Source organism: Mirounga leonina, unplaced genomic scaffold (assembly GCF_011800145.1).
Source record: "Mirounga leonina isolate KUSES-001 unplaced genomic scaffold, KU_Mleo_1.0 Mir_174, whole genome shotgun sequence".
NCBI lineage: Eukaryota > Metazoa > Chordata > Mammalia > Carnivora > Phocidae > Mirounga > Mirounga leonina.
Window position 1 is genome coordinate 61,624,130 of NW_023270451.1, and position 16,013 is coordinate 61,640,142.

Here is a 16,013-nt window from a genome sequence, read left to right on the forward strand (position 1 = left end):
TGAGTTCAAGCGCCGCACTGGGATCCATGCTGGGCATGGAGCCTACTTTAAAAAAAAAGGGGGGGAAGCAGAATATCCTTGTAGAAAATAGTCATTTGAATTTAATGTCCTGACCTAAGTTCTACAGGGAGAAAAGACAGCTTAACTTCAGAGTTTAAAATCTAGACAAGAATAGGAAAAGAAAAACTCAAAATTTGAATCACTTAATTAACATTTTTAAAGACCAAAAATTATTCAACATTTCAGATGTGAAAGCTCCTCCCCTTTTGGCTCAATTAATTGGTTAATTCTTTAGTCATTTACAAGATATAAAATAGGTCAAATGTACCTGGCTAATGATCGTCTTACCTAGCTAAGGTTGAAAACTGAGACACCATTTCAGAAATTCTTATCAGGTTCTGCCTGGCTTCTGACACTTGCCCTTTGTGTCCTCTTCTATATTAGGAGTGGACTCTTGTATTATGATGCCGCTCAGCCAAGCCTGACCTCCACAGACTCCAATTATATCACCGGTCAGTTGGAGAAGGGAAAGAACTTGAGGATAAAATGGTTCCATAAAAATATGTTTGCTCAGTGTCCTAACCAAAAATCTTCTCTGACATATTTCCATGTTACTGACCTATTTCTGGCATTTGGATCTCTGGCTCTCATTAAATTTCACTTCAGCAACTGGCTGTAGTCTCTGTGTATTCTATATTCTTATCTCAATCATGGAGTCAGATATTATGAAAATATTGATATTCTAAATATGTCCTTGGTTCACATTTAATACATTTACTTATAAATAGTATAGAAGTGGAAAAGCAGATTGACAATAATGTCATGCACATTTTATTATACCAAAAACATAGAGTAAAAATGGAAGATTGAGTTGGTCTGTGAAGTTGCCATTGAAGGAGAAATAGGTTAATGCTTGGTTTCATTTAAAATAGGGGCAATGACCCCCAGTGTTTGTGTCTTACATTTAAATTAGGATTGACTTCAATATACTTAAAAAGAATTTGGAATCACAAATTTTTAGTAAGTCATTAATTATTCTGATGTAAATTATATCAATAATATTTCATGGTTTACTCCAGAAAATGTTCCTGAGAAAAAAAGTTTAATATTAATAAAGTGATTAACTTCTTTTCACAATGGGTGGGTTTAGACAGCTATTCTATTATCATATTTGTTGCACCCTATTAATATTTGTTGGAGGTTGTGTTTCAAATTGTTATTAATGATGCTCATTAATTTATACTGAATTATTCATCTTTGGTCTTGCTGAACTAGTCAAGCATTTTTTTCCCTTTCTTTTTCCTTGGAAAATTCATGCAGAAAAATATCAAGGCAAAATTAAGCTGCCATAAAGTAATAAAACAATCTTTCATGCTGTTTGATCATTGCAGTGAAATCATAGGGGTAAGAAAATTGAAGTAGTAGCCTAGACATAGCTTTGATTACCAAGGAAAATGAACAGAATTCAAGGTTCTTATGTTGTCATGGTCAAAACATAGAGCAGTCCATGGGGAAAATTGTTTTTGTACAATTGCATGACTTTGACACTTCCACTGAAAAAAGAACAGAAAGGAGAACATTTATGGCTTGCATTTACTGAGTGCTCAACAAGCATTTGATTGATTGATTGGTTAGCTGGTGGAAACTCTATACAATGACTACTTCTTTCAAGCACATTAGTGTATCATTGATCTGGTAATTTTTATGGGTCAGATTTTATCTCCGTTTACATCAGGACATGGACTGCAACTTATTTCTTACAACACAAAATGGAAGTTATTCTTTATCCCCCACAATTACTATACTGAAATACTATGTATTTGTGGTTCGATGCACCCTTATATGGTAACATAAGAAAGATATTCTGAAACTATAGAGAATGGACTATTGGTGTCAAATCCACCTAGGTAGTAACACAATAATGTGGAATTTTGAGTGGTTTGGCTTAAGGTTAGAATTATGTATTAATAATACCACTTGCATAAAATGAAAATAAAAATGTATTAAGGAATTGATGTGTTTGGAACACATATATCCTCATATTATACCATTTAAATTCAAGTGTAGGTCTGAAATAGTCTAGGGTCTTTTGTCTATGGGTCATAAATTTTGTCTATGGTCATAAATAAACAGCTAGTTCTGTTGACTAAGAGTTGGTTGTGTTGGTTGTTTGTGAAAAAGTCTCTTCCTGAACAAAACAGAGAGGAATAGATTTAAATATTGTAAAACTGGGTCAGTCCTAGGCTTACCCCATCCACAGAAACCTAGCCTTAACACAGAACTCCTTTAAATACGTGAAACAACAGGAAATGAACTACTTTGCTCGGAGATCGCAATGCTAAATTTGAGGAAAGTCACTAAAACCAGTGTGTTTTTACAAGCTACTTCAAATAATATTGCTCTGTTTTATTTTGGTCTACACATCTGTGCTTATCACATATTTCCTGCTTTGTTCTTAAGTGACTAATGGCAAATGTCACATGTTTAAGAATCACATAAAAGAGGATTTAATAGATTAGCCTTTCTCTGATAGCAGTGATGAGAAACCCTTAGTGTTGAATAAATTCAAAAGGAATAACATTTAAGTTACACTTTGTGAAGTTTCTAGTTATAAACAGATTTCCTAGATTATAGAAAAGTATTATAGTAAACTACTACAGTGGTAGCTATTTAACATTTTTTGAGCATTTGATATATGCCAAGGGCCGTGCAAAGTCCTTTAAAGAAAATTTTATATTTAATTCTGTCAGCATACATATGAGGTATATTCTTATTATTACTACTGTTATAATTCTCATTTTCTAGATAAAGACACGGAGCTTAGAAAAGTTAAGGAATTTGTTCATGGTCATACTTATGAATAGGAATCCATTAATAGACAAGAATTAGGATTTTTTAAATAAATGTTTTTTGGAATAATATTTGTAAAACATTGTTGAAAAAAAAAGGTATTGGATAGCAACTATATTGTAACATCCTGGAGAAATCAGAACATGCATCTTTATTGGGTTCATCCATGTCTTCCCAAGGCACAGGTTCAGTTTGCCTGGGGAAACAAATGCAGCCTTGGTCCCCAAATCCATCTCTTATATGATGTCCCTGTAAGGGCAGCCTTCCTCTTGGCTGTCTACTGGTGACCTTCTCTTCCATGGTTTTCTATGCTTGCTGTGGGTTCCAGGGGGCTCTGCTGATATTAGACCTCTTGGCCTTTGATAGTTCCTCTCAGGGTATCTATCATTGCTTCCTCCCTGGAGCCTTCCCTGTGTTGTTGAAGGGTCCCGATGGGGTCAAAACACATCCTGCTACTCTAACAAATACCTCATTGAAGTGGACAGAGAAAAACCAATTCCTGTCCATGTTATGCTAATTGCCTAGGTCAAGAACAAAAGGTTATGCTCTACAACTCTAGTAAAACTGCTCAGCAATTGGCTTGCTCATTCTTTTCATTTCAGCCCCTTTTTCTATGGCCAGTGCACTTATCTCTAGTTATTTGGTTAAGAAGACATTAGCATTCACTTATTAAACAGAGATTGACCTCCTATGTTAAGTGCTGGCCTAAGTGTGTTTGGCACTTCATACACAATGGAAAGAAAAACCCAGAATTCCTGACTTCATAGAGCTCCTGGTCCAGTAAACTAATTCCCTTTGAAGTACTTAATACTTACAACAATCCCTCCTCTCTAACTGCAAATGAGTGATCAAGTTGGTGAAACTGAATGTACCTGGTGGTGTGTTTCCTCCCCATTTTGCACAGGGTTCAAGAAGTGAAAGGGTCATTGATATTCCCCAAATACTTTCTCACCAGGTGGGAGCTCAAAGGGATCCAGATAGTGTCTCCTATGTGGTTTATTGGGCCTCACACAAAGAAAATGGCAACTGGTTGACCTTGTGGAGCACTCGGAATTGCTGAAATATACCTGAATTCACAGAGGGACCATATTCCAGGGCTGGCCCTTGGACTCTTGCGACTTATCTATTCCATTAGGTCATATACAGCATATATTAAAAATCACAACTTTTCACCTGGGATCACAGGAATTTAGAATTATAAATGACCTCAGAAATCATCTAGTTGTTCGTTTAGTAAATATTTGTTTAGTACCCACTGTGCTTTCTGCTGTCTTTTTCATCATCAAGCAAAGAAGGAAACAGATTCAGAGGTGAGGATATTTGTTCTTTTTTAGGAATTGGCAGAACCTGGGCTATGCTTCTATTGTTTTCAAAGCATATACTAAATACTTATTGAATGGTTTCAAGTTTGTCCCTCATATTAGGGTTTTCCATGGAAACAGAAAATAAGATCTATCTATCTTTCTATTATTATATCTTCATTGAGAGAGAAGGAGAGAAAGAGACTCATTGTAATGTATTGGCTCATGTGATTCTGGAAGTTGAGAAGTCCCATTATCTGCCATTCTGCAACCTGGAGACTAAGGAAAGCTGGTGATGTAGAGAGCCATTCATTAGATTCCAGCCCAAATCTGAAGGCCTGAGAACCAAGTGTACTAAGGGTAGGAGAAGATTGATGTCACAGCCAATTAATCAGCCAGAGAACAAATTCACCCTTCCTCTGCCCTTTTGTTCTGTTCAGGGGCTCAACAGATTGGTTGATGCCCAACCACATCTGGGAGAGCTCTCTGCTTTACTCATTCTACCAGTTCAAATGCTGATCTCCTCCAAACATACCCTCATAAACACACCCATAATGTTTAAGCAGTTATCTGGGTATCCCTTGGCCCAGTCAAGTTGACACATAAATTTAACCAATTCACCCTTTCGTCATTCCTACCCACAGAATTCTAGCCACTGGAACCTTCTTTCATAGGTGGTATGTTTATGGACTCTTTTGCATCACAGTTTAGAAAGAGAAACATTATGAATTGCTGATATTTGATCAATATTCAGCCATTTTTTACCTAACAAAAGGCAATTTCATATGATTCATCTTAAGCCATGGCCTACTGCCATATACAAATGCTCTTATTAGAGATCAAAGCTAATATTTCTTTCTTACTAACTCTTCCCCTATGTGCATGCACCTGCACACATTCTCATACACACATATGATTGTTTCTCCGGGACATGTGGCTAGTAAGAAGAAAACTAGGGCAAAAATTTCTATTCACCAAATACAGGGTTTGCTCTGGATATTCTTCATTTGCTCCTTCACTCTAGACTGACCCTTCCCCAGGAAGCTGTCCACCGCACACTGCATCAATGGGGCTCCCTTGTCCTCTGACTTCCAGCAGGAGATCAGAGTTCAGGAGGAGGGAACTTTGGGATATTTATTCCCTACCTGCTTCCTGGCCAGACCTGGCTTAGTAGTGCCAGTGTTCTTCTATCTGTGGCCATAGCTCATGCTCAGCGTCCTCTCCCATAGCTATTGTGACCATAGCTCATGCTCAGTGTTCTCTCCCACAGCTATGCCCTTTGCTTGGTTCTATAATCCCCGCCCTCCTGGGCTAGGGGTGGCAAGAGCGTCCATTTTGTCAACCCTGGGAGCTTCACTATCTATTGTTTTCCCTTAATGCTACCCTCTTTAACAGTCCCCTTCTGTAATAGTTTCTTGGTTAATAGTCTCTTCACCTATGATTTTGACTTGCCATCCATTCATTTTCTCCCGGGGCCCTAACTCAGCTTTTTTCCTGGCTATGACTTTAGTTTGTGCATATATTAATTTATATTTGTTATGTATGTAAGTTCTGTGGGTATGTTTGCATAGCTATACCTGTGGGCTAAGGACTAAGACTTGTAAATGTCTTTGGGTAAAAAGAACAATTAATATACCCACAAATGGTACTTATTTATACTTCTAATCTCAAAACTAACTGTTAATTATTAAGTAAGACCTTTTATCTTCACTGGAAGTTTTAAAATGAGAAAATAGTGGCTAAGTGTAGTTTCCTAATATGAAATGCAAGACAATATTCAAACATTTATGAAATATAATTACATTTTCCACTTTTACTTTCCTATTAATTATTAGCTCTGGGCAAAACATTAAATCAAAAATATAGTATAAATTTGCCTGCTAATCATTGCTTGTTTTCCGGTGTATAGTCTTTGCCTATAATGTATATAATTACATGCCATATAAAAGGGAAAAAAATAAAATATTTTGAATACATTGGTATACCATTTTGTTTTCCAAGTACACATTGACTTAATCCCTACCCGCCCCCCCCCCAAACTAGCTCATTGCTAGAACAAACACTTACTGAACACTTTTTATGCATCAGCATTGTATTCAGTGATGTGGGACAATCAGGAAATTCATGGGAAATCATATTCTGGATTCTAGAAGACTCCTTGACATTGTCACACATCCATTAAGCATTGGTTAGTAAGAATCAAAATGAAAACCCAGGTCTTGTGGTTCTGGTTTAATCTTTCTTTTCTTAAAACTGCACGATACTCAGTGGGTACTGGGTCCCTGGCCAACCAAATGTTAGAAGGCAGGAGAAGAGCAGTCTTCAGGCATCCTTTAAAAATTGTTCATTTTTTCTCTGGGTAAGTGGTAAAGTTACAGGCTTCATAGCTCTTTAAAATAAGCTAAGGGTAGTTGATAAATAAAAACACATAGATATTTCACATCTGTAGCTGCCTATTCATTCAGTCCTCATACTGTGGGGTAGAAAAACCCTAAATACACATGCTAGGCCCTCCATATTTAATTGCTTTCTGAAAATATTTAACAAATACGTCTTAATGAATTACAAGGTCATTTAAAAGACTGTATCATAGGCACTCATCTCCCAAATTTCCCCAAAAAACAGAAGCTTGTTTTGGCATTGCTTATAGAAGATCTCTAGGTTCATGTGTGTGTTGGGTGGTCTAGGGAGAAGAGGGGAATGGAATATTAAAACAAGTGAATTGGACTGGTTTGTTGAGAGAGCCTTTGATAGAAAAGCCAAATGAAAGATGAAAGGAATAGTGACTACTGACAATTCTTTGACTCTGTTAAGTGAGAACATAGGGTATTTAAGATTTCCACAATTATTTATCATAGTTCCATAAAATATAGTTGCAGCTTTTACAAGGATTAATGGAGCTTATTTCTTTAATGATTTTTTTAAAATTTATTCATTTGAGAGAGAGAGAGAGAAAGGCAGAGAGCACTAGCAGAGGGGAGAGGCAGAGGGAGAAGCAAACTCCCCCTGAGCCAGGAACCCGATGTGGGACTCGATCCCAGGACCCAGAGATCAAGACCTGAGCCAAAGGCAGATGATTAACCATCTGAGCCACGCAGGTGTCCCTTAATGGAGCTCATTTTTAATTTTTGGCTGTAATCAAGGGAAATGGGAATAATTTTAGATGTTAGGGAACATCTAATTAGAGGGGCTTTTTGTTGGTTTTTGGGGGGTTAGAATCATTAAGAGTAACCTCAAACCTGGAATAAGATAATGGAAAGCCATATATATATATATACACACACCTATAGATCCTATATCTATATATATATATGTGTGTGTATATATATCACAAAGGGTAAAAATTACTTTAATCAATATTACATTCCATTGTTCAACCACAGTTTGAAGGGCTGATGTGGAATGCTGACATATTCTTGACAATTCTTATATTGGATTCCTTGTGCTCTGTGTTATAGGCTCTTCCACTTGAACTAAGGCCAAAAAAAAAGTGACATAAAATTGTTTATTCTTTGACATATTTGCTGACTACTACTTCCTGAAAATCATTGAGCTACTACCTTGGTGAAACACTTAATAGGGGTAGCTTCTCAAAGTCAGCTCTGCTTGGGCTTCAGATCAATGCTGTGCTTCCTGGCAGTAAGGATAAAAAGGAAATCAGAGTAAATTACACTGTTCTCGTATTATACAAAAGAAGGCCACAAATTAGCTCTTCTAGAGAGACAAAATCTTTCCTAGTAATAAATCCTAAAAAATGTCTACTTAGTAAAAAAAAGAGAACGTATTTTCTGACTGTAAATTTAAAGGAGTATATAAACATTTCAACTCTTCTTAAGTTGTGATTCCCAAGAAAAGAAATTACCTTAATGACTCTTCATTTGTCACCTCCAGAAACAAGCAATTTGAGTATTTCTTTTATTATGATGTATTAGAACTTCATTAATAAGGAAGCCTTACAAGTAGGCTATCATTTTTTGAGAAAGATCACACTGTTAAATAATGAGATATGGGAATACATTGAACAGCTTGACTTCTGCTGACTTTTACTTAAGAGTGTGAAGTGTTTTAAATTAGACTATGTTAGTATTGATGAAACGTGCACAAGGGGGAAAAATAATTTAAAGGCTTTGTTCCATCTTGAGAGCTAGATAAATTGTATAATTTAAAAATAAATCACTGTGACCTGACGGCAAGGAAAAACAACTCTCGTGTGCTGTCAGAGGGAGTGGAAATTGGGGCAACCTTTTGGAAGCCAATTCAGTAATACCTATCATTTTTACATTGCATTTATTCGTTGATCTGGTAATTACACATACAGACTAGACTTTGACCCTAAATAAACTTGTAAAAGTACACCCAAATAGATTTAGAAGAGCATTCATTGTGCAGTATTTTTGAAATAACAAAAGGAAAAATTACAAATGTAATCTGAATACACAACAATAAGAGAATGATTAAATCAAAGGTATATCCATTTAACGGCACACCCTAAGCCATTAAGAAGTATAATGTAATTCTTTTTTTTTTTCAAAGATTTTTTATTTATTTGACAGAGAGATAGCGAGAGAGGGAACACAGCAGGGGGAGTGGCAGAGGGAGAAGCAGGCTCCCTGCTGAGGAAGGAGCCTGATGTCCTCTGGATCCCAGGACCCTGGGATCATGACCTGAGCCAAAGGCATATGCTTAACAACTGAGCCACCCAGGCGCCCCAAGAAGTATAATGTAATTCTGTGTGTGCTCAAATGGAAAGGATTCCAGGATGGATTGGTAGGTAAACATGCCAGACATAGACCATTATACAGCAATCCCCCCTTATCTGCAGGGGATGCGTTCCAGGACCCCCAGTGCTTGCCTGAAACCTCAGATAGTACTGAAGCCAAATGTACTGTTTTTTCTTATACATGCACACCTAAGATACAGTTTATTTTATAAATTAGGCACAGTAACAGATTAACAACAATAACTAATAATAAAATAGAACAATTATAACTGGACTGTAATAAGGGCTATGTGAATGTGGTCTCACTCTCTGGAAATATGTTAGTGTGTTGCACTCATCCTTCTTGTGATGACTGAGAGGATAACATGCCTAGATGATGAGAGAAAGGTGAAGGACACAGGCACTGTGACGTAGCATTAGGCTACTGCTGGCCTGATGGTACGTCAGGAGGATCATTTGCTTCTTGACTGGGGGTTAACCACAGGTAACTGAAACTGAGGAAAGCAACGCTATAGATAAAGGGGACTACTGTAATGTCTCTTTTGGATAGTTTAAAAAGCAGAAGTGTCTGCATATATAAGTTATATGGATATGTTGATATTTCTATCAATTTGCATATTGAAGAACCATATGCATCTTACCCATTGTGCACTGATTTAGACTTCAAAAGCGAATATGTAGGCATTGGCTTTGGCAGAGAGAGGTCCCAGATAGGGGTGGATTGCTGGATGCTTTTTTTTTTTTTCCAATTTGATAACGTTCCATACAATTTGAATTTTTTTAACCATGTACCTTCAATACATTTATTTTTTTTAAAAATATCAGTGAGCATTCTGAGTAAATCATTACTGTTGGTCTTCACTTTTATATACTTTAAAAACTATTAAATACTATTTTACAAAATAATAAAGCATTGTGGTCGAGTTTACCAAGATCATGAAGCATGAGAGAGGCTCTAGCACATGAAGGACTGTGCTATTGTCAGGAAATCAATTCAAGTTGTCCATGTAATATTCTCATCACAAGCAAAAGTCAGCTCCTGCAGCCATCTTCCCCATATTAGGAGTACATCTCTTATGTGTCTGGAGGGTAGATCTGCCTGGTGCAGGACAGTTGGAGACATCATTTCTAGCTCTCTTTCTGAGCAAGAAGAGTTGAAATCAGTTACTATAATTGTTTTCCTAGTCTATTGTGAGAATAAACTGCAAAACAAATGCCTTTATAAACATGCGTTATTGAATGGATCTAACTTTGATTCAGAATGGAGAAAAAATGGGTTGCCTATTTCCCATACATCATGTAGTTGAACACAGCAAACACTACTTTGGAGCAATTTCAAAAAGAAACAATAGAATGACTGGTTTTTGCTCTTCTGAATTTTTTCAGAATTGCGACTTCTGGTGAGCCCCTCTGTGTGTCTGGATCAGAGCATACAGTTAAAGCTGAGCACTTCGAGTCACCTTTTAAAAACAGTGAAGCCACATATGTGGAAACCATGGGACTGGCGACGTGAACAGCTGTAAGCTAATCATTTTGAATTGTTATATCCAGCATGCATTCTTGGAAACAGCTAACAAGAGAAAACCCCTGAAGATATCCAGGGGGTATTACATGTTTGAATTACTAGGTTCTGTTACATAAAATTTCAGCTATCTCTTCTTAATAAAGAATGCCGTCATTGATTTTTTTCTAGACTAATTCAAACCTCTCTTGCCAGAGAATAAACATTTGGGTAAATAGGACTCTTATCTAGGAAGTTACATTAACGGAAATAGAATTTGAAACCTTGACAGTGTGAAACTATAAAATTTTAACTTCCATTTTATACTCAAATGACATTGCCCTAGTCTATGAGTATGGCTGAATGAATTCTTTTTCTGGTTAATATTTTTTTTATGGCTCCTAGGATCTAAGAAAGCAACTGCAGGGTACCAAATTATTTAAGTTACCTCCAGGGAAATGATTTTGTAACGTAGATAAATTATAGTGAAAAATTAAAAGATTTTCATTATCTTATCCAAGAGACAAAATAGTTTACTTCATCTAATTTTATAATTATTCAGTAGATTTCTACAGTTAATAGTATTTATTGAAGAATCATATGCATCTCCTGCTTACCTAGACTTCAAAAGTTGAAATAGCTCAATCTTTTCATTGATCAGACTTAGATATTTGAAGCAGAAATGTCATGCAGAAAGCAAATAATTAAACATTTTGGGGTCTTTTATGATTAAAGCATACTTGTTTCATCACAAAATATTTATGTTAATTTTCCCTTGTAAACTGAAGTGTTATCTTCATAATTTAGCCCTTAAATTAACCCATAATTATCTGTGATGACAGTTATTGGGTAGAATCAGACTAGTAGATTGGGAATATATTTTGGCATATTTTTGGTGACCTGTCCACTATTGAAAAGTAGAATATCTTTTCTTGTCAAGGAGAAGATAAAGCAAAGGCAGGCCAGAGCAGGATGGGGAAAATGTCTTCACTATTCCCTAAACTGTAATTTGCATCACTTTTGTTGTAATGGTACAGACATGACTAATTTACACTTTTTAAACCTTTAAACCTTATTTTAGGCACTATTTCCCTATCTTTCTTTCTCTTAAAAATTTTTTAATTAAGTCTACCGGAGTGGAGAACTCTTGTCAATTTAATCCCCTCTCTCTGTGCCTGCATATCCCTTGGCAGCGATGCTGACAAGCAGTGAAATTGTTTAAGGAAACCCACACATTGAAAGCTGGGGTCCAACAAAGGAAGAATGAGTGCACAAAGCTTCGACGTAATGTACAAATGACGTACCCTAAGTTATGGAGCATTAACTATGCTGGCTTATTTTTTTAGGAATCAAACAACAGTCCTTGCTCGACATGAAGCAATCTTCAGAGCTGAAGAACTATCTGTGATTCTTAAAGCATATGTGTTGGTGACATCCTTAAGACCTTTGCGTGCATTCATTCATTCAAATGGCACAGTTTGGAATCCACCAAAGAAAAAACGCTTCACTATCAAGGTAAAATTTCCACCGAAGCTGTTGTTTCCCTCAAAGTATGTTAAAGATAGGTAAAGTGAGTTGAGCTGCCTTTCTCTGACCTTTATGATTATCAAATCCCATTGAACAAAGATTGCCTCATTTTATTGCTGCAAGTAGAGATTTTCATTTAATAGGTATAGGTTCAAAAAGGAACTGGAAACAGCTTAATTCACTAGGGATCACAAAAGCTGCATCTTGTTTTCTCAATTCATCATTTTAGTTCAATTCTTTGACCCATTATAAAGCTAATCCTCAGATGTGTTGTTTTCTTGACTTTCCACTTATTCAAGAAAAATATAATCATTGCAACAAATGAAAATAAAATTTTTCCCTTATGTTTTTTCTTCATTCTTAGGAAGCAAAATGACTATTTTATTACAGTAATCAATATGGAATATTTGCTGAGTGAATAACAAAGCTCTCAAGTGTGCCTAAGCTAGAAAGCCCTGACATGAAGCATGATGAGAAAGTTTTCTGGAAAAACTTAGTAACAAGCACAAAAAATTTAGTTATAAAAGGTAACTCAGGTCACCTCAGTTGAAAATAAGGTCTAGTAACAACACAATGGGTAAATTTTAAGAAGTTTCCAATTCTATTTTATTTTTTTAAAAGATTTTATTTATTTATTTGAGAGAGAGAGCGAGAGAGAAAGAGCACAAGTGGGGGAAGAGGGAGAGGAAGAACAGGGAGCCTGACATGGGCTCGATCCCAGGACCCTGAGATAATGACCTGAGCTGAAGACAGATGCTTAAATGACTGAACCACCCAGGTCACCCCAAGAAGTTTTCAATTTTAGAGAAATAATTGTTCAGAGGACAGGTAAGAGGAAATAGGAAGAAACTAAAAGAACACACAAATATCTTATCCTGTATGTTCTTTCAGTTTCTTCCCATTTTCTCATATCTGTCCTCTGAACAATTATTTCTCTAAAATCAAAAATTTCTTCAAAGAACAAATACTACATGATCCCACTTATTTGAGAATCTAAAATTGTCAAACTCACAGAAGCAGAGAATAGAATGATAGTTACCAGGGGCTGGGGGAAAGGGGAAATGAGAACAGATTGGTCAACTGGTACAAAGTTTCACTTATGCAAGATGAGTATGTCCTAGAGTTTTATGGACAGCATAGTGCCTACAGTTAATGATACTAAGATTTTCTAAGAGAATAGAACTTAATGTTAAGTGTCCGTGTCACTAAATAATACATACATACATACATACATATATGAAGGGTAAAATGTAGAAGGAATAGATGTGATTATGGCTTGATGGTGGCAATGGTTTCATAGGTGTATTTATCTCCAAATTCATCAAATTGTATGTGGTAAATATGTACAACTTTTTGTATTTCAATCATAATAAAGTTTAAAAAAAAAGAATGTACAAGTGCCTTTCATAATTTCAAGAGATTCAGAAGTGACTGAGCCTGATGTTTTTCAGAATTTATCTTATATAAACTACATTGTAAATTCTGGAAAATCTTCCAGTAGTGAAAAATCTTTAAATGGCCCATTAAATATAGTCAATTGAAAAAAAGATCAGAGTGATAAAAGATACAGATGCTATATTCCTTAGTATAGTATATGACTGACATTTTAAGGAAATACTATTGATGACTTAAGTCTTTTTTTTTTTTTTAAAGATTTCATTTATTTATTTATTTGAGAGAGAGAGAGAAACAGCATGAGAGGGGATAGGGTCAGAGGGAGAAGCAGGCTCCCCAACGAGCTGGGAGCCCGATGCGGGACTTGATCCCAGCACTCTGGGATCATGACCTGAGCCGAAGGCAGTCGCTTAACCAACTGAGCCACCCAGGCGCCCGAGATGACTTAAGTCTTAAGGGCATTTTATTTTAAGGACAGCCATCTTAACTATATCAATGTAGGTGGTTTTTAGTTAATTATGAAAAGGTAGAATCAAATTTGGTTTGTCTTTCATGTTATCTCCCACTAGTCTTTACAGTGGTTGTTTATATTTCCCTAAGTAGCTTTCATCATTTTCAGATTTCCCTTTCTATTAGGTTGAATTATATGAAACCGCTGATATTTGGCCAGTTTTGACCTTCAAACATCTTGCAATTTCATATGATGCAACCTAATATTTGGAACTCAGGTACAGAGAGAGAAAATGAATCATATTCCTCAATTCATGTCACATTCAGGCACTCAACAAATGTTTACTCAGCACAGTCCAAAATCCCCATTCTTATAGAATTGCAACAACAGTCTGTGCAAGACTCCCACATCTATTTATGCAATCCATTTTATCCCCATTCCCCATTCAATTCCTTTGCTTCTCAAAAGACCATCATTATAATGATTTAATGCATATCTTTTCATTTAGATGATAGTAAAATATGCAGTTTTGTTTTGTTATGTCTACATGTGCTTTTAATTTATGTAAATTGTATTGTGTTAGAGATTTTTTTTCTTTTACTGTTTTTATGTGCAGCACTAAATATTTTCAAGAAGGAAACATTCACGTTGTTCCGTGTACACCTTCTGTGTTACTTTTCACAGGTGTACAGTATTCCATGTGTGTATTCCGTTACAGTTTACCTCCCCACTCCTCCAGCGATAGACAGCTTGATTGTTCCAACTCTTGGCTAAACCAAATAGCGCTTCAAATGTACAAATTCTTATATATGACCCTTTATGAAGCTGGTTATGATTTTTCTGGAGAATATATACCTATCATGGGACTTGCTAGGTCATAGGATATGGGTTCATTTGATAGAATTAAATAATGCCAGCTTACCCTCCAGAAGGCCTGTATCAGTTTCTCTGCCATGATCAGTCTCTCCATGTCCCCACAACCTGCCCAACACTTGACCTTTCCAGCTTGCAACAGGTGACAAGTGACATTTTACTCTTGCAGATTTGTCATCTATCTGTTAACTTTATCCATAGTGTCTTTGTTGGTCAGGAATCTTCAATTGATTATTCAAATTAATATTTCCTTATAATTCCTGCTTTGGAGATTTGGTTCCAGAAATCATTTCTTATCTCTACGTCATAGGGGTGGGCTTCTCCATTTTCTTCTACTACCTTTATAATTTTTTTCTGGACATATAAACATCTTATTCAACTAGAGTTCACTTTTGATCCAGATTTTTTTTCTATATAATCAATTCTCACGGGCTAAAAACTCATCATTTCCCATGAATCTAATATCGCCTTTATTGTATAAGTTCCCATTAGTATATGAAGCTGCTTCTGAGCTCTCTGTTCTGTTTCAGTTGGCCCACTTGTTTTTATTATTCTAGCAGTATATGTATATCTTGATACCTGGCAGGGAGGTTCTTCCTTTCTACTTTTTCTTTTCAAAATTGAATTAGCTATGTTGTAGACATTTATTTCCTCATAAATATTTTAGAATATCAAGTATATTTTTAAAATCCTACAGGAATTTTGATATATAATTACATTGGAATTTATAGTTTAATTTTTGAAGAATTGAATGTTCATAATATTAAGTCTCTCTATTTATTCAGATCATTTTTTTCCTTTGTAGAGTTAAAAAAAAATTTTTTTTTAATTTTATTTATTTATTTGTCAGAGAGAGAGAGAGAAAGATCACAAGCAGGAGGAGTGGCAGGCAGAGGGAGAAGCAGGCTCCCTGCTTAGCAGGGAGCCTGATGCGGGACTTGATCCCAGGACCCTGGGATCATGACCTGAGGTGAAGGCAGCTGCTTAGCCAACTGAGCCACCCAGGCGTCCCGAGTTTAAAATTTTTTAAATAAATTATATTTATTTAAATTTAAATAAAATAAAATTTAAAATAAATTTTAAAATAAATGAAGTCTTTTATGTTCTCACTTATGTTTATTTCTAGAGTCCTTAGAATATTTGTTGATATTCTTTTTGAAATTATATTGTTTAGTCAGTTATTACTAGGATAGAGAAATACTATTTTTGAAGTTGAACTTGCATTTGGTACACTTGTTCCAATAATTTTACCATTAATACCATTGGGTTTGGGTTTTCAAGGCAGATGATTATTTTATCTTCAAATAAGGTCATGTTAATCTCCTTTTTAATTCTTATATATCTTCTCCCTTCCTTCCTTCCTTCCTTCCTTCCTTCCTTCCTTCCTTCCTTCCT

General features: G+C 35.8%; 1 protein-coding gene across 5 annotated transcripts in view; it reads left to right on the forward strand.

Annotated features, from left to right (window-relative positions):
• Positions 1–16,013, forward strand: part of CPED1 (cadherin like and PC-esterase domain containing 1) — a 269,600-nt gene that overhangs the window by 87,628 nt on the left and 165,959 nt on the right. For 4 of the 5 annotated variants that reach the window (XR_004682084.1, XM_035020998.1, XM_035020996.1 and 1 more), the window contains 2 exons: positions 10,258–10,390; positions 11,719–11,887. Coding sequence is in view for 4 of the 5 variants with exons in the window: in XM_035020998.1 (XP_034876889.1) it covers positions 10,258–10,390; positions 11,719–11,887 (302 nt within the window). In the remaining variant the exon portion in view is untranslated. Of the gene's footprint in view, positions 1–8,787; positions 8,919–10,257; positions 10,391–11,718; positions 11,888–16,013 lie in introns of those variants that run through there. The other variant, XM_035021000.1, reaches the window with a different exon arrangement.